This window comes from Neophocaena asiaeorientalis, unplaced genomic scaffold, assembly GCF_003031525.2.
Source record: "Neophocaena asiaeorientalis asiaeorientalis breed wild unplaced genomic scaffold, Neophocaena_asiaeorientalis_V1.1 scaffold57, whole genome shotgun sequence".
In the NCBI taxonomy this organism is placed as follows: Eukaryota; Metazoa; Chordata; class Mammalia; order Artiodactyla; family Phocoenidae; genus Neophocaena; species Neophocaena asiaeorientalis.
Genome location: NW_020172731.1, coordinates 7,516,349 through 7,535,970, shown reverse-complemented (window position 1 = coordinate 7,535,970; position 19,622 = coordinate 7,516,349). Strand labels below are relative to the sequence as shown.

General features: G+C 40.8%; 1 protein-coding gene and 1 pseudogene across 1 annotated transcript; both read right to left on the bottom strand.

Annotated features, from left to right (window-relative positions):
* Positions 1 to 5,149: 5,149 nt before the first annotated feature.
* Positions 5,150 to 6,461, bottom strand: LOC112396589 (AP-2 complex subunit mu pseudogene; annotated as a pseudogene).
* A 7,899-nt stretch (positions 6,462 to 14,360) lies between these two features.
* On the bottom strand, positions 14,361 to 15,071 carry HSPB3 (heat shock protein family B (small) member 3). Its single transcript, XM_024740376.1, has one exon. It carries the CDS (start codon positions 14,930 to 14,932, stop codon positions 14,483 to 14,485), a length of 450 nt encoding a protein of 149 aa, XP_024596144.1. The 5' UTR covers positions 14,933 to 15,071; the 3' UTR covers positions 14,361 to 14,482.
* Positions 15,072 to 19,622: the final 4,551 nt, after the last annotated feature.

Here is a 19,622-nt window from a genome sequence, read left to right as displayed (position 1 = left end):
GATAGTATAAGCTCTTCTTTATATGCTTGGTAGAATTCTCCTGTGAAGCCGTCTGGTCCTGAACTTTTGTTTGCTGGGAGTTTTTCTTATTACAGTTTCGATTTAGCTTCTAATGATCAGTCTGTTCAAATTGTCTGTTTCTTCTTGACTCCTTCTTGGTAGGCTGTATTTTTTCTAGAAATTTGTCCATTTCTTCCTGGTTGTTCATTTTATTGGCAAATACTTGTTCATAGTAATCTCTTGTGATCCTTTGTATTCCTGTGATGTTGGTTCTAGCTTCTCCTTTTTCATTTCTGATTTTACTGATTTGGGCTCTCTTTTTTTCTTGATGAATCTGACTGAAAGTTTATCAATTTTGTTTATCTTTTCAAAGAGAAGCTCTTGGTTTCATTGATATTTTCTATTTTTTTATCTGTATTTTATTTATTTCCTCACCTTATTATTTCTTTCCTTCTGCTGATTTTGGGCTTTGTTTGTTCTTCTTTTTCTAATTCTTTTAGGTGACAGGTTAGGTTGTTTATTTGAGATTTTTCTTTTTTTCTTGAGGAAGGCCTGTATCACTATGAACTTCCCTCTTAGAACTGCTTTTGCTGCATCCCATAGATTTTGTAAGGTTGTGTTTTCATTGTTGTTTGTCTTGAGGTATTGTCTGATTTCCTCTTTGATTTCATCGTTGACCCACTGGTTTTTTAGCAGCATGTTACTTAGTCTCCTTGTGATCATTTGTTTTCCCCTGTTTTTCTTTCTGTGGCTGATTTCTAGTTTCACACCATTGTGGTCAGAAAAGATGCTTGAAATAATTTCTATCCTCTTAAATTTGTTGAGGCTTGTTTGGTATACTAGTATGTGGTCAATCCTAGAAAATGTTCCATGCATGCTTGAAAAGAGTGTGTATTCTCCTTTTTTTGTTTTTCAGATGTACTATCCTATAGATATCAACTCAGTCCAACTATTCTATTGTGTCATTTAGGATCTCTGTTGCCTTATTGATTTTCTGTCTGGGAAAGCTGTCCATTGATATCAGAGGAGTACTAAAGTCTCCTATTATAATTGTATTCCTGTCAATTTCTCCCTTTATGTCTGTTAGTATTTGTTTTGCTCCTATACTGGGTGCATGTATGTCAATGAGTGTAATACCCTCTTCTTGTATTGATCACTTTTATTATGTAATGCCCTTCTTTGTCTTTTGTTATAGCTTTCCTTTTAAAGTCGATTTTGTCTGATACAAGTATTGCTACTCCTGCTTTCTTTTTGTTTCCATTTGCATGAAATATCTTTTTCCATCCCCTCACTTTCAGTCTGTGTGTGTCTTTTACCCTGAAGTGAGTCTCTCATAGGCAGCATATTGGAGTATCTTGTTTTTTTATCCAGTCAGCCATCCTATGTCTATAGATTGGAACATTTAGTTCATTGACATTTAAAGTAATTATCAATAGGTATGCATTTATTTACTCAGCTGGAACTGGGGATCCCAGTATATATGGGGGAATCTTTCTTGCAGCCTTGGTTGTGTAGGAGTTCTGCCAGTTTCCAGTTAGTTTTCCGTGAGAATTGTTCCTCATGCAGATATATCTTTGATATGTTTATGGTGGGAGGTGAGCTCCATGTCTTCTTACTCCACCATCTTGATCCCTCTCCTCTTTTGACATTTTTAAACTTAACCTTTGATTCTTCTCGGCATACAATAAGTTTTGGCATATCCATATTATGAAGTACAATACTGCCATTAGAATCACGTCCTAAACAAAAACTTATTGACATGCCCACTGAAAATAAAGGTGGGAATTTTATATACCTTTTGTAACTTGCTTTCCCTCCTTAAATTTAGTGAGCATTTTTCCACTTCACTCAGTATTTTTCTGGAAGATGATTTTTATTGACAGTATAGTGTTTTATAATATGGATAGACTTTAGTTCGTTTAACAAATTTCTTACATTTTCAATACTTCAAAGTAAAGAATGCCTCACAAATTTTTGTGCAAGTTTTTATTGTATCATTAGAGTAAATTCTTTAATTCTTACTCTTCTACTTCTAAAATTATACTGAGCCTTAACATACTATCTGGCAGAAAGATTGTGCTAATTTATGGTACAAATCAGCAGCAAAGAGGTATTGTTTACCATACTCAGCAACACTGAATATCATCATACTTTTTAGTCTCAAACATAGACTAGAAAAAATCTAAAAAATTGCAAATATTCCTTAATTTATAAAAATTTCCTTTTATGTTCTCCTATTTTTTTGTTGTCTTTCTGTTTATTTGTTTAAAGATGCCTTTTTTGTGCCAAATGAAGAATATATAGGTGGATACATCATTCAGAGTTCCGAGGGGAAACAAAAAGCATACTTAGCTTGGATTTTTAAAAAATATATAATAAAGTGATTATTTACAGAGATGTGGGCAGGGCTGAGGGACCAACAAAAATGTTGAGGCACTGTGATATTGGGATTTCTAGTAAGAAATATATAGTTGGTCTTAGTCTCCATTTCTGTTACAGAGCTCCTAAAATCCTTGGAGTTTCCTAGGTGGGGAGAGTCACAGAGTTGTCTTTTGTTAGGTTAATGGTAACTTTTGGAAAGCCCCTTGGTAACCTAGGATGGGGGCTGATGCCAGGGGAGCCAATCATGTGGTTAGAGGTTTGGAAAATTTTCAGTCCTCATCCCTGGAAGAGGAAAGGGGCTAGAAATTGAATTCAATCACCAATGGCCAAGGATTTAATTAATCATACCTATGTAATGAAACCTCCATAAAAACCCAAAAGAAAGGGGTTCAGAGAGTTTCCACGTTGGTGAACATGTGAAGATTCAAGGAGAGAGGCAAGAGAAAGTATGGAGGCTCCTCACCCTTTCCCCATACCTTGTCCTATGCATCTCTTCCATCTGCCTCTTCCTGAGTTATATACCCTTTTATAATAAACTAGTAATCTAATAAGTAAAATGTTCCTCTGAGTTATCTGAGCTGCTCCAACATATTAATCCAACACAAGGAAGGGGTCATTGGAATCGCCAGTCTATAGCCAGTTGATCAGAAACACAGGTAATAACTTGGGATTGCAACTGATGTATGAAGTTGGGGTTAGAGGAGCAATCTTGTTGGGCTGACCCCTTAACTTGTAGGATCTATGGGTAGATAGTGTCAGAACTGAGTTGAATTTTAGTATACCTAGCTGGCATGGCAGAATTGCTTGGTGATATGGGAGAAACTCCCACACATCAGAATTGATGCAGACTTATAGGCACCCAGAGACCAGTAACAATGGGAAGTCATTACCCCCTTGAGCCTGAGGAACAGGGAAAAGGAAACAGAACTATTAGTCCATTGTGGGCTGGAGCCAGAGGAGAGAGGGAAGCCTCATCAGAGCTGCTGACAGACGGAGGCAACCTCTGCCAGAACCTGGAATAGAAACAGCAAGAGTCAAAGATCAAAAATACTCCAATCTGTCTGTCATTCCACAGGCTGCTGTCTTGCTGGTGCTGTCAGTTGGGTAAACCCAACTTGAAACCAGAGAGCTGTCCCCTGGGGGCACAGAATAGGGCAGTGAAAGGCAAGAGAATAAAGAATAACCAGCACAGTGGATATTTATGGGATTTTTTTGTGTTTTATATTTAGTACTTTTAAAATTCATTTGTAATTTTTCTTTTTGATTGTAGTGTGTAATAGGGATAAGCTTTTAATTTAATTTTTCTAGATAACTACACAGTTATCTTAGGTGCTTATATTGAATCATACTCTTATTTATCAGCTACCATTATCAAACTAAATTTTTATAGTGGGATTCTGTTCATTGTTTCCTACTCTGTCCCATTGATTAATTTATTTTTGTGCAATAACACAGTTTTAATTATCGTAGCGTGACAATATGTTTTAACATTTGGTAGAGCAGCTCCCAAGTGTTCTTAAGTTCTGATGAAAATTATTGGGAAAGAATAGCTTTGAAAACTGAGGGGAAATGTCAAATATAAAAAGCTTTGTTATTCAGATATGTTTTGAAATGGATACTGCTAAGTGGTATGTGCAAATTCTAATTCTCTAATATGGGATCTTAATATATATTACTAGATAATACAAGGAGATTTTTTTTTCTGTTTCGTTATATTCATTAGTTTGTTTTATTTTTTAGATTCCACATATAAGTGATAACATACAGTATTTGTCTTTCTCTGTCTGACTTATTTCACTAAGAATAGTACCCTCCAGGTCTATCCATGTTGTAAATTGCAAAATTTCATTCTTTTTTATGGCTGAGTAGTATTCCACTGTGCATATATACCACTTCTTCTCTATCCTCTCATCTGTTGACTGACACTTAGATTGCTACCATATCTTGGCTATTGTAAATAATGCTGCTATGAACATTAGGGTGCATGTATCTTTTCAAACTAGTGTTTTTGCTTTTGTTGAATATATACCCAGAAGTAGAATCGCTGTAGCATATAATTCTATTTTTAGTTTTTTGAGGAACATCTGTACTGTTTTCCACAGTAGCTGAACCAATTTGCATTCCCACCAACAGTGTACACATCCTCGCCAACATTTTTTATTTGTGATCTTTTTGATGATAGACATTCTGACAGGTGTGAGGTGATATCCCATTGTGGTTTTGATTTGCATTTCCCTGATGATTAGCGATGTTAAGCATCTTTTCATGTGCCTGTTGGCCATCTGTATGTCTTCTTTGGAAAAGTGTCTATTCAGGTGTTGTTGTTTTTTTTCCATTCTACAGAGTTTATTAGGTTTATAACTGGATGAAGTCACACATGTACAAAATGAAGCTCACCCTATCCCAAAGCAGAGTAGGAACTGAGGGCTGGGGATCCATTTCTGGCCTTTGGGGGAGCTCTAAGGTGAGGGGCAGCCAATCCTCCCACTCCAGAGAGATGTGGCCACAGGGGAGGGGAGCAGATGGGGCCCACCTGGCTTTGGTCACAGAACTCAGAGCCTGGCATTGGGCTAGGGCAGGCAGATGCATGGAGGAACAGGAGCCTCAGAAACCGCCCTCCCCAGGGAGCCCCGCTTGCAGTGTGGTTGGTCCGGACCTAGACTCGGGCTGGTGCAAATGGAAGGCAGCAAAGCAGGAGGGAGGAGACACTGATGTGTGGTGGTAGAGGGCACCCAGACCTGTGGAACGGGGGTGGTGGGGAGGCAGGCTAGCTGCCACTAGGCAGCTGGTAGTGGGCCTCATAAATGCCACTGTGGCCAATGTAGCGCACCCATTTGATGACATCATGGTCGCTGTAGTCCAGCTTTGGTTCAGACACCTTCAAGTAGCACACCTTGAGGCCAGAAGGCACGAATGGCACCTCAAATTTCATTGAAATGGGGGGTTGAGCCCATCTCTTCTTGTTGTTGGTGGACAGAAGCTCAATCTTAGCACTGATCTGCTATTTCTTCATGACTGCCATGCACTTGATCTTCCACATGATGGTGTTCTCGCTGGCCTTGTACTTGGCCTTCCCCTTCATACAGATCACCTGCACCCCACTGGTGTTCAATGGGGTTGGGATCCTCACCTTAATCTTCTGAGCCAGTAGTGAGGGCTTGAAGTTGGACTTAATGACCACCTTGACCTCCAGCTTTGTGCGTCCCACTTCCCGAACTAGCAGGATCACTCAGAAAGGAAGGATGATGTCCTTGGTGGTGCTATACCTCATGAGCTCAAATTCTCCGTCTGGTGGGATGAAGCTGATGCTGCGCTCCGAGTCAAACTTGCTGAGTCGCACACACTGGTGGAAGGTGCTGTCGTAAATGGCAATTGATTGCTTCCCGCTCTTGCTTGTTTCATCAGCTGTGCCTTTGCCCTGCTTCTCAATGACAGTCTTGTCATTCATCCCAAACTTGCACTTGGGCATGCCACTCGGGTAGCTCTTCATCACCCGGCCTGACACATGGGCACTCAGCACCTGGCCCTGTGGGAACATGAGGAGGTTCACGCTCTCCAGCACATCCAGGAAGAGCTCGTTCTGGCTATACTTGATGCCCTCCCGCCACCAGACAATCTGCCCAGTGTGATCTGAGACTGCTCTTTTTTGTCTGATGCTGGCTCTTGATGCCCTGCTGGGTGATGAAGGTTTTCAGCGCACCTGTCTCTGAGTTCTCTGGATAGCCAAAGTCTAGGATCTCATCCAGAAGCTGATATATGCACACAAAATTGTTCTTGATGTTCTCTTTGCTGATCTTGCCAAAGTAGACAGCCATTATGTCACACATCTTACAGAGGAATTCGAAGACCATGGCAGCACTGACATTCTGCTTGGTGACAGTTGCCAGCCAGATGTTGGACCACTTAACGTGAAAGAAACTGGTGCGAGCAATGTTGGTGATGGGGCTGCGTACCCGCTGCCCAGCATGAATAACATTGACCCGAAAGGCAACCGCTGCGTTCCTCCCAATGTCATCTCGGTAGACTTGGGTGATGAGCACCTCACCCTTGTGATTATAGATGAATAAGCCTCCAGTCATGGCAGCAGCTCAGTCTCCACGGCCCATCTCTCTGAGAACAGACCTGGTGTCTGTGGCCCCCTGCTCAGCCGGCCTGGCCACTCTTCAGATCCCAAGATGTCCGCCTGCCCCCTGCTCCCATGCCCGCTGTCTCGGCTTTCACTGCAGTCTCTATTCAGGTCTTCTGCCCATTTTTAATTGGGTTGTTGGGGGGTATTTTTGATATTGAGTTGTATGAGCTGTTTATACATTTTGAATATTAACCCGTTAGTGGTCATACCATTTGCAAATATTTTCTCCAATTCATTCGGTTGTCTATTCATTTTGTCAGTGATTTCCTTTGCTGTGCAAAAGCTTTTAATTAGCTCCCATTTGTTTATTTTTGCTTTTGTCTCCTTCCTTAGGCGATTGTTCATATATATTCTCAAATAGAAAATATACACATGGATTATTTTCATATATACATAGTGCATTTAAGAAAAGTTACTACATACTGGGTCATGAAGAAGGTCTCAACAAATTACAAAGAATGGTATCATAGAGACCATTTTATCTTAGCACAATATGTTTTTTTGTATTTGTCCTTGAAGTTAGAAAACATTAATAAACAGGATTTTATAAACATATACATGCAAACATACATGCTCTTATATTTTAAACAATGCTAAGGAAATATAGAAAAAATAGTTACTTAGAATCATTTACTTTTCAAATTTAAAATATTTCTCTGTTATTTTGTGGAGAACATCTAGCCAACTCAATTGCTAACACAGAGTTATTTTCAAAATATAATGTCTAAGCTATTAGCCAGCATAATGAACCAACATTTTAATTCTTCTTTCCAACTAATTATTTGAGAAGCTCTGAAGAGAACAGTGGTCATTATTGAAAAACTGATTTTTGTTAAGCTTGAGTAAATGATTATTAGGTATTTTGGATTTTTTTTTTTTTTTTTTTACCTGAAGTTGTTATTTGTGTTTTTTGAAATCACTCTTTGGATGTGCTAAGACCCATTAACAGCAATTTCCAGATCATCACAAGTAGGTGAGAAATAAGATAAGGTCAGTTTGGACTTGGGGAGATCAGTGGAATCAAAATCTTCTGGACTTCCAGGATTGGTCCACTATCTTCAGAAAAAGAAAAATCCAGAGAAGTTTAAGAGGACTGACTTTGCACCTAAGCAGATTAAAAATTAGATCAAAATATGAGGTGATATTACAGTCCATAGTTTGAAGGCAGTGTAGATGCTGTAAGACTGTATGATTTGCCTGGCCCCCTCTTCCTGCAGTTCTGGATCTGAGGTTGTTGTGGCTACAGACCCTGTGTACCTTCTCACCTGCCCTCTTTTATTTGAAAGTATCCCCTGCCTCCCAGACCGTGATGCTGCCACCTTTGCCAGAGCCTTTGTCTAGCCTCCTTAGGTAGCTGGAGTCCAAGTGGAATCCCTGAGGCTGCACTCCTCACCCTGACTGAGCCCTAATCATGCCGAGTCATCCTTCTGCTCCTAGCCTGGGTGAAATGTCACACCGTGGGGCATGGGGTCTGATTTTCTGAGCAGCCACTAAGGGGTTGGATGATATAACTCAGAGTGTAGGAAAGTCTACTCCCTGTGAGTTGAACCTTGACTGATGAGATATAGGGGCAAATTCCCTTTCCTTTCTTCCCTGTGGATTGCTCTAAGATTTGATTTCTTCCTGAAAATTTTCTGGAGAAATTCCAAGTGCTGAGCCAACATCCCTGCCCAGAGCCTGCAGTCTCTTTGTAGTTCATTGTGAAACAGTGGCCACCAGGGCAGCACATCGCATCACTTTGTTTCTCATTTTTTCTTGCTTCCTTCCCCCTATTTCTTCACCTTTACCATCCTGGGCTTACACGCCCCAAATAAACTGTCGGCTCTTCAATCCTTGTCTCAGGCTGTATTCTGTAGAAAAGCTTCCCTAAGAGAGAGCTATGGCAACAGTCCTCACTTTACTGAAGTGCTGGAGTTTGCCACTGGACCCCAGGAGTCACTCTCCACTTTTCTCTGCCCTGGGAGGTTGTTGAATTGTATTTACAGGAAGCCCGCACCCTCTGGCTACCAGATAAGTCCAGGCAATCGGGTGCCCTGGTAGGAGACTGGAGGGAGAAAGTATTTATTCTCCCGGTGCCTATGAGGTCATCTTGGGCTGGTCCCTCAAATAAAAGTTACAGCTGATGGTCTCCTCTATCTGACTTTCTTTTTGATTTCTGAGACCTGCTTCCTCCTCTCATCCCTCTGGACTGGGGGACCTAAGAGCTCCACAATGCTCCCCTCAGGTTATGACACTGCCTTATAGCTCCTCTCCACCCTGCTCACTCCTTTGTAATTAGTGTCTTTATAACTAAATTATTCTAATTTGAATTATTCCAATTTAACAGTGCCATCTGCTTCCTGTTGGGGCCAGTAGTGAAAAGGAATGGTTAAATTATAATACCGTTTATCTGTGTTGCAATAGTGCATAGCCATTACAAATCAGTTCATGTTTGCTAGCAAAAGAAAGTAATGCACTATTTTTTTTTAATCACTTAAGAAGTAAAGCAGGGGGAAGGGATAAACTGGGAGATTGGGATTGACATATACACACTACTGTATATAAAATAGATAACTAATAAGGACCTACTGTATAGCACAGGGAACTCTACTCAATACTCTGTAATGGCCTATATGGGAAAAAAGTCTAAAAAAGAGTGAATATGTGTATATGTATAACTGATGCACTTTGCTGTACAGCAGAAACTAACACAACATTGTAAATCAACTCTACTCCAATGTAAGTATTTTAAAAAAGAAGAGAAGAAGAAGTCAATCAATCAGGGTTCTGGCAAAAACAAACAAAGAAAACCAGCCAGAATTCCATCTCCTGTGTTGATGAAAACAATCAATTAAAAAAATCTATAATAGGAATAGAAAAGAGTTTTATATGAGCCAAACTGAGGACTATAGCCTGGAAGACAGCTTCTCAGATAACCGCTACAGAGAACTGCTCCAGAGAATCACGGATTTCAACACAGTTTTATATCTTGTCAGAACCAAGAACATCAAATAAGTCAGGAATCCATTCATTCAAGGTTTCAGAAAAACAGATACATAGCGAGTCAGTATGGCCTTGGCCCCTGGGAAGGAAGTCTTATCATCAAAGGAGTTCTAGCACTGGCAGGCCAGGAAGGGAGGCATTTGATCTTTATTTTTAACATGGACATTCTTTTTTTTTTTTTTTTTTGCGGTACATGGGCCTCTCACTGTTGTAGCCTCTCCCATTGCGGAGCACAGGCTCTGGACGCGCAGGCTCAGTGGCCATGGCTCATGGGCCCAGCCGCTCCGCGGCATGTGGGATCTTGCCGGACCGCAGCACGAACCCGTGTCCCCTGCATCGGCAGACGGACTCTCAACCACTGCGCCACCAGGAAAGCCCGGACATTCTTTACTTCTAGTCAATGTGCCTTTTTCTTTAATAATTAAAGCAGATGTACAGTGTACATTTGATAGGGTACAAACAGGCTGTTTTAGTTAGCAGTTAAAATTCAGGTAAACTCATGTATTAGCCATGACTTCACCATACCTCAATATGTGAAAATTTCTTTTATCTCCTGAAAAGGACTTTAATGAAGGAATCACTTATGGGAGAGCAGGCAAAGTAAAGGGAATCAATAGAGGTTCTTGAAGCACCAGGAACAAGAAAAGGCAGAGAACATCACCACCCCAAGTGCTGAAGGGGCAAAAGGATTAGAATGCTGGCATCCAAGTCCTGGGGGAAAGGTTGTCTCTCCAGAGCTCCTGTCCTGAGAGGATGCAGGTCCTGTCAGAGCCTCTGTCTGCAGCAGACTGTTAGTGGGGAAAGAAATGCCCTGACATTTCTCCCCTCCTGCCCACCGACCACCTCTCTCCAGCCCCTCTCTGCAGTCAGTGCCTCCCATTGGCTGAACCCAGTTGGAGACTAGAATGACGTGGCTCATAGGGGTCAGCCTGCTTGGGCTCAGACTGGGGCTAAGAAGGGCAGAGGATGGGTCTGGGTTAGTGGGAGGTGGGAAGGGCAACAGACAAGAACGAGTATGATCAGGATATCAAACTCCTTGCAAAGACCCATATATATACTGTCTATAAGAGACCCACTTCAGACCTAGGGCCACATACAGACTGAGAATGAGGGGATGGAAAAATATATTCCATGCAAATGGAAATCAAAAGAAAGCTGGAGTAGCAATTCTCATATCAGACAAAATAGACTTTAAAATAAAGACTATTAAAAGAGACAAAGAAGCACACTACATAATGATCAAGGGATTGATCCAAGAGGAAGATATAACAGTGTAAATATTTATGCACCCAACATAGGAGTACCACAATACATAAGGCAAATGCTAACAGCCATAAAAGGGGAAATCGACAGTAACACAATCATAGTAGGGGACTTTAACACCCCACTTTCACCAATGGACAGATCATCCAAAATGAAAATAAAAAAGGAAACACAAGCTTTAAGTGATACATTAAAAAAGATGGGCTTAATTGACATTTATAGGACATTCCATCCAAAAACAGCAGAACACACTTCCTTCTCAAGTGCTCATGGAACATTCTCCAGGACAGATCTTATCTTGGGTCACAAATCAAGCCTTAGTAAATTTAAGAAAATTGAAATCGTATCAAGTATCTTTTCTGACCACAACGCTATGAGACTAGATATCAATTACAAGAAAAAATCTGTAAAAAGTACAAACACATGGAGGTAAACAATGCACTACTAAATAACCAAAATATCACTGAAGAAATCAAAGAGGAAATCAAAAAATACCTAGAAACAAATGACAATGAAAACATAATGACCCAAAACCTATGGGATGCAGCAAAAGCAGTTCTGAGAGGGAAGTTTATAGTAATACAATCCTACCTCAAGAAACAAGAAACATCTCAAATAAACAACCTAACCTTACACCTAAAGCAATTAGAGAAAGAAGAACAAAAAAATAACCCCAGAGTTAGCAGAAGGAAAGAAATCATAAGATCAGATCAGAAATAAATGAAAAAGAAATGAAGGAAACAATAGCAAAGATTAATAAAACTAAAAGCTGGTTCCTTGAGAAGAACAAAATGGCTAAACCATTAGCCAGACTCATCAAGAAAAAAAGGGAGAGGACTCAAATCAATAGAATTAGCAATGAAAATAAGAAAAGGGAACCCTCTTGCACTGTTGGTGGGAAGTAAATTGATACAGCCATCTGGAGAACAGTGTGGGAGTCCCTTAAAAAACTAAAAATAGAACTACCATATGACTCAGCAATCCCATTACTTGGCATATACCCTGAGAAAACCATAATTCAAAAAGATACATGTACCACAATGTTCATAGCAGCTCTATTTACAATAGCCAGGACACGGAAGCAACCTAAGTGTCCACTGACAGATGAATGAATAAAGAAGATGTGGCACATATATACAACAGAATATTACTCAGCCATAAAAAGAAACGAAATTGAGTTATTTGTAGTCAGGTGGATGGACCTAGAGACTGTCATACAGAGTGAAGTAAGTCAGAAAGAGAAAAACAAATACCATATGCTAACACATATATATGGAATCTAAAAAAATAAAAAAATGGTTCTGAAGAATCTAGGGGCATGACAGGAATAAAGACACAGGCGTAGAGAATGGACTTGAGGACATGGGGATGGGGAGGTGTAAGCTGGGACGAAGTGAGAGAGTAGCATGGACATATGTACACTACCAAATGTAAAATAGATAGCTAGTGGGAAGCAGCTGCATAGCACAGGGAGATCAGATCGGTGCTTCGTGTCCAACTAGAGGGGTGGGATAGGGAGGGTGGGAGGGAAACGCAAGAGGGAGGAGATATGGGGATATATGTATACATATAGCTGATTCACTTTGTTATACAGTAGAAACTAACACACCATTGTAAAGCAATTATACTCCAATAAAGATGTTAAAAACAAAACAAACAAACAAAAAAAACTCCTTGCAAATATAGTCCTAATTTTGTGAAGAGTGATACATGTATTTATGTGCAAGAGAAGACTGAAGTAGGAATTAAAAGTAGCTATCTCATGGTCGTAGAAGAATATTAATGGTTTTTTTCTTCCTTTTTTTTTCACCATTTCTATCCCCAACCTACAGCCACAAGCATTTATACGTTAGAGTAGTATTTAAAGTAAGGAATGGTGAAGATTAGTTGAAAATGTTATCAACCAATAAATGGTTTTTATTTTTGATAATATTTGATCTATTTTCCAAATCAAAAAAATGGCTGTGTATTACTTTAAAATTTGTCTTAGAAAAAATAAATGTTAATTGAATGATGTGTTTATTTTAATTATAATTTTTAAACATTTCCTATCAGGCTCCTGGTGGTAAGAATTTCACTTTCTGAGCTTTCTCAGAAGATCTCATCTAGAGTAAGATCAAGGCCACATGAGAGGGGTTTTTGTGTTTGTTTCTCAAAGCACTAGTTTGTGTTCACACTATTCTGTCCAGCAACGGGAAAGAATAATGTGGGACCCATGGTATCTCAGTTCTAATCATATTAGTAGATGCAATCCCATTAATTACCATTAACTTTGTTATGTAGCAGAGGTGGTCTGTAATATTCACTTTGTCAAACAAAATTTGTGATCCTAGAGTTGCATGCACAAACATCACTGCATGGGCCATAACCTCATATGAACATGAAGCTTCAAAATCCTTTCAATTTAATTAGACTGTAAACAAACATCTCTGTTTTCAAAACCACTTGCATAACTGTCCGATTTATTTTTCTGTTGTTTCGTATCTCTCGTTTTTGCATGTGAACTACGAATAAAGCACCATAGAGGAGTTCATCAGTATTGTCAGCAATCAGTAGCTACCCTGGTGTCTTCCACACCCAAATTCCTCTTCTATTCATAGCACTGTCCTCAGCCTCACATGGGGTATGGGGTAAAAGCAGCTACTTCCTCAAAGAAATATTTCATATGTACAGAATGAGATAGCAAATCTTTGGAATGTCACAGGCCAGCTGTTGAACACAATATTCCTAATCACCAGTGTGTCAGGCGCTCCCTTGGGCCAAAGCAGCAGTTGGGGGAGATAGAAGCAGCCCCTGTGCTGTAAAAACTCAGACTCCCATGTAAACTCCGGCCTCCGAACTTCCACTGCCTGCCAGGCTATTTAAAGCAAAGGATTATGCAGTGAGAACAGATGCAGTACATTTTGCCATCTTCCGAAATCTAAAATTTTAAGTAACATTTAAAAAGCATAGTTTAAAATTTTTTGAATTCAATAATTGTACTTTTTAAAGTGGCTTCCTAAACTCAATTTATGAGTATGAGTTAATACATCTTAATGTTTCATAAATAGCCACAGAACATATGCTGTGCTTTAGAAAACACTGCAGATAAGATCCAGTTTAGCTTAAAAAAAAAAGAGGTACGTATTTGGAATTTTAAAAATCAGATTTATATCTGAAAATTCCAACGTAAGTTTAAGGCAGTAACAGATGTAGTGATCATAAATATATTTCAGACCCAGTTTTCAAATACTGTATTTTAACCTTCAGACTCTATGTTTACAAAGCTCCACTCCACTGTAATAAAATATACTGAAAAGAAAAGCTTATCAAGTGAAGGGGATCACAGCTCTTTTCAGCAATATAAACAGTTTTCATAAAATGGATAAGAATTTCTTAAATTAGTGTGGCTCTTTTGCCATCAATTGTTTAAAATGCAGCTTCTCTGGCATTGTTGGAGTAACGAAGAAATAATTCTGAGTCGTCTCTGTTATCAGACTATGGTCTCCTAAACTGTTCATGTTTCTCAGGTGTAAGAATAGCAACAACTTGAGCTGTAGGAACATATTTAATAATTTTCCTTTCTGAGTAAAAGTAACAAAGACAACCTCAATATACCAGGAACTATGTCTATATTTTTAATCTTCATAAAAATCATTTCAAACATAGGTAATACACACATTCTCGTGATACCATGGGCTGAACCAGAATCTTCCTCGTGCTGTATGAACAGGCACCGATAAGATTTCACTTGGTCCCAACTGAATCCTTTACTTCCACCACCAGAATTCCGTCGTGACAGAGGATGGCAGACAAATCTTTGGTTTCAGTGCCGTCGGGCAGTTTATACTGTCGGGTGAAGCTTCTTGAGATAAAACCGTGCTCGTCCATTCTGGTTCCATGTTGAGCCTTAATCAGCAGCCAGCCTTCGAAGGTCTGAATGATGATATCTTCGGGTTGGAACTGGACCACGTCCAGCAGGACCTGGAAGCGGGATTCGTCTCTCTGGGGCGGCATCTCTACGGTGTCCACGGGGGCAGGCTGGGCCACCCTGGCTTTCCCCAGGTCCACGGTGGTTGGCCCGGGCAGTTCATATAAAGCGTGATCCAGCCTGCAGTCTTCCAGACCTCGAGCTTCAAACTCCTCCTCGTATCGCACTGGAGTCTCTATGAGATGCCTCAAGATGATTTTTGCCATAGTGGAGGCAAAGCCAGCATCGAACGCCTTCCGCCCCGGCTACGTTGTCCGTGTTGAACCCTCGCAGTTGCCTACTGACTAGAGGATCTGTTGGAGCCGCTCTTCGCTTATAACCCTGCGCAGACGCAACCCTTTAATTAGGCCTGAATCACAGCGCGGCACACTCCCTCTTGTCTTTTCACTCCTGCTGACAATGAACGGCTATTTATAGGGCATGTTTCGAAGTTGCTTTTAGCACACAGCCTGCTCGAGCTGCCGATCAAGGATTGCCCTTACATTCTCAGTTATCCCTGGCAAGTGTGTCTGCCTTGCTTACCACCAGAGAAAAAGAGAATCAGAAACTGTTTGAGAAATATCTGAGGGAGTGCTCCGTCCTTGTGAACTACAGTGATCTAGCGGATCAGAACAGCCCAGAGATGTGCACTCGTCTTATGATATGAGCTAAAACTGCATTAATCCTAGTCTCCAAGTGCAAAGCTGGGGGGAGGTGAATGTAGCTGTAATTGATTAGGAATTAAGATACACAGGCACACACATTCAAATATCAAACATTCAACAAACCCTCAGCCCTCTGTCCTATATATTTACTTTCACTTCATCCTTTAATCTTTTATACTTAAGGGACATCTGAGCCACGCCATCTGGGTTTGTTACATTTGACTCATCAAAAATGAGATCCTAGGACTAAACCAGACAATGATGTCGAACCTCAGATGGGAGTTGGACAGGCATAGAATGGGGCATCTTAGCAAGGAAAATAGAGCCCCGGGGGAGAGAAAAATGTTAAAGCTTTGAACTATTTGATACTAAAGCCCAGAAAACTAAGGATTAATCTAGTTGCAGCTCTGCTGTTTCATTGGCAAAAATAAATAACATATAATTTCTTAATTGTAATACCTTAACATTAAACTTACGCTGAAAAAGCAGGCGGCAACTCTTTATCCACTGCTATAGAAGGATCTCCAAGACATGTTAGGTATGAAAGAAAAGTCCAGAACAGCATATAATACACTACAATTTATCTTTTTTTATAAGTAGGTATTTGCTTGTATAAATAGAATCTCTCTGAAAGCTGTGTCATGGGGAATGGCAGGTACCTCCTGAGAGGGTAACAGAGTGATCAGGAGGTAACAGAGTGATCAGGGGCTGGGGGGAGGCTTGCTTACCACTATAAACACATTTGTGCTTTTCATTTCTGCAGTGTGTATGCAATGCGCATACACTCAAGAAGGTTTTACACATAGAACAATTCCTCTCCACAGAGGTTAGTATTTTCTAGAATGGGTAGACTCCAGAAAACCTTTCCTTAAAACTCATATCCGTTTTCTTAGAATGAAAAAAAAATCTACAAAAAATAAAAAATCTGAACACAGAAGGGAACTATTTCCTTTAGCTCTTTTCCATTACTCTAAAAATCTGTGTGGACATTTTGGTATATATTTAAGAACATGCCCTAATCATGTTCACACTCAGCTTTTTTGACCTTCGTTTCGCAGGTTGGTGACCCTCAAGGGAAAAATGTACTCTTTGAGATGTTAATGTCCTCTAGCTCATAAAATATTGAGAGATGTTTTCCTCAGTGCCTCTCTGAGTGGTAAGTCAAAAACAGAACTCACTGCCAGTGGCAGGAAATAGATAAGGTACTAAGGATTTGGCTTTAAATTCCTAAAGAGAGTCCCAGCAAAACTGAGAAGATACAGAGATCTTTCCATATACTCCCTGTCCCTACACGTGCATAACCTCCCCTATGAACATCCCCGCATCCCCGCCAGAGCGGTACATTTGTTACAACTGATGAATCTACATTAACACATTATAATCACCCAAAGACAATAATTTCCATTTGGCTTCACTCTTTGTGTTGCCTGTTCTATGAATTTGCACAAAGGTATAATTGCATGTATCCACCAAAATAGTATCATACAGAGTAGTTTCACTGCCCTAAAAATCCTTTGTGCTCCACCTATGCATCTCCCCTCCCCCAACCCCTGTTCTAAAAAACTGCTGTAAAAAAATGTCTATTTAAAAACCTAAAACTAAAACTCCTCTAACAAAATAAACTCTGTTGAAAAATAAATACTGGAAAGATGCTGGTAGGGTGGACAGAGAAAAACATATCCAGTTAGTCTTATAGTTTCTTGCCTCCAGGGGTCTCTAAAATGGGTAAGAAGGAGCAGATAGGAGTGGTGTTTCCACGTTGCTTGTGTGAGTTGCTGAGGTTAAAAAAGAGTATTCACATTTCCCACGCAAACACCCGAGATTTCTATTGTTTTCCCCAAACTGCCCTTTGACTCTAATCCTACACCTGAACTGCCTTCCTTCTCATCAACTCCCTTGACCCTTTTGGAGAATCTCCCAGGTTTCTGATCTGGTCTCCCTGCCCCCACTCTTACCCTACTGTCCATCCTCCCCATTGTAAGCAGAGCCACTGTTCCAAAGCATAGGATAGAGTACGTTACTCCCTTGCTTAAAAATCCCAACCAGAAGCTTCTCCTTGTAACCAGAATGAAATCCAAAATCCTGACCATGGCCTTCAAGAACCTATTTCTTGGCCCCTGCTGACCTCCTCCCTGCCTCTCTCCCCAGATCCTATATGATTCAGCCTCACTGGCCTCCTGTCTGTCCTCGAATACTCCAACCTTTTTTCTTCCGCAGGCCCTTTGCACTTGGAGTCCCTTTTGCTTTGAAAGCTCCACCCTCAGAATGGCAGAAGCCATACAGGATTCAGGTCAGTTGTCATCTCTTCAGGCAGGTCTTTCCTGATCATCTAGCCAGAGTCTTCCTCCTGTCACTTCCCTATTTTATCTCCATCGCCATTATCAGCATCTAAAACTATCTTACTTCTGACTTCCCTGGTGGGCCAGAGGTTAAGACTCCGTGCTCTCACTGCAGGGGCCATGGGTTTGGTCCCTGTCTGGGGAACTGAGATCCCATATACAAGCTATGTGGTGGAACCGCCCCCCCCCCCCCCCGAAAAAAACCAAAATCCAAAGTCTTGGGACTTTCCTGGCTATCCAGTGGTTAAGACTCCGCGCTCGCACTGCAGGGGGCTCGGGTTCGATCCGTGGTCAGGGAACTAAGATCCCACATGCCGCGCAGCCAAAACAAAACCAAAAACAAACAAAAAAACTACCTTACTTCTGGATTTAAATTCCAGCTGGGGAAGACAGACAATGGCACTTTGAGGTCAGAAACGTAGGGGTCACTGCTGTAGCTCCAGCATCTAAGACAGTGCCTGGAAAGTGTTAGGAAAAAGAAATAATCCAACTGTTACAAATTTTGTGCTTTTCATTCAGCTGGCCCTCGATGTCACTTGGCCATCCTTCTGTGTATTTCGATCAGCTTCTCCTATTTCTCCAGAGTGGAGATGGCAAACTTCTTCCTCTCCTCAGGCCTTCCCTGTGCCCCGGGTCTCTCTCTCCCAGCTGAGGGGACTTGCCTCCACGTTCACGCCCAGACGTCTGAGCAGGGAGAAGCTGGCTGTGCTCGCATCCCCTCTGCTCGGGATTCCCTTGTCCCCTCCATCCTCCTCTGGGCTTCTGTCCAACCACTTAGCCCTTTCTCGATGTTCTCTAGTCTCTCGGTGTCCACAGACTCCTCTCCATCAGCCTAAAGTCCATTGTGCCCCATCTTTCTAAAACAAAACAAGACCTTCTAGACCTTATGTCATCCCCTAGCTAATTATTCTATCCCCTCCCAGCCCAGCTCCTTGAATGGTAGCCTGTATTCAACGGTCACTCTCCACGTTGCTGCAAAATAAGTCTGCCCTCAATGAGGTCAAAGGCAGCCTCGTTGCTAAATCTATACTTTAACCTTACTTACCTTAACCTCTTCAGCATTTGACATAAGCCTCTTGATGGAAAGAATACAAACTAGTTTTGTCTTAGTGCTGTCAAGACGACAAGTAGAGTTTTATCTTATCCTATTCCATGCATTCTCAATGGGGCAAAAATCTGTTCTTATGGAGCATAAAAAAAGAAAAAAAATCCATATTATCTAAGATTTTTTTTGAATTGTATTTTATTTATTTTTTATACAGCAGGTTCCTATTAGTTCTCTATTTTATACATATCATATTATCTAAGATTATACCAAATCTTAGCTATAGATAATGGATTATGACTCTCCAAAGGGCCCAAGTACATAAACAGACATAAAGAATATCTGTGGTATTAAAATTTCATCAGGGAGAGGGAGGCGAAATCAGGTGAAAAATGTCTTGAAAGACTCCTGGGGTGTGGAGGGATGGAGCAATAATTTTAAAAAGGTGAGAGACACAGTTCTAGTCAGCTTCGTGAATTGCTCATCCAGACCCCAATGGCCCAGGGGCTCATTTGGGGGATTTCAGTACCAACTAGGCTTGGGGTCTGAGAAGGTTCCCTAAAAAGAATGATATCTCAGTCTGGATAAGCTGACAGAGGGGGACAAATGGAGCTTTGGAAAGGGAAGGGGGGATTTGAGTGTTCCCAGCAATAGAATGGCACATTCCAGGGCCTGGAGCCAGAAGAGAACCTGTGATTGGAGGACAAAAGGACAAGGTGTAGCCACAATGCAGACCACAGAGTAGGGAGCGGGAGAAATGAGGCTGGAGAGGTGCTTGTATGGCATTTTTGTTTTCGAATATCTACCAGTTATTCTAAGAGTGACACCAGAATCCTTGTTTTAGAGTAAACACTCTTTCTCCTTGTAA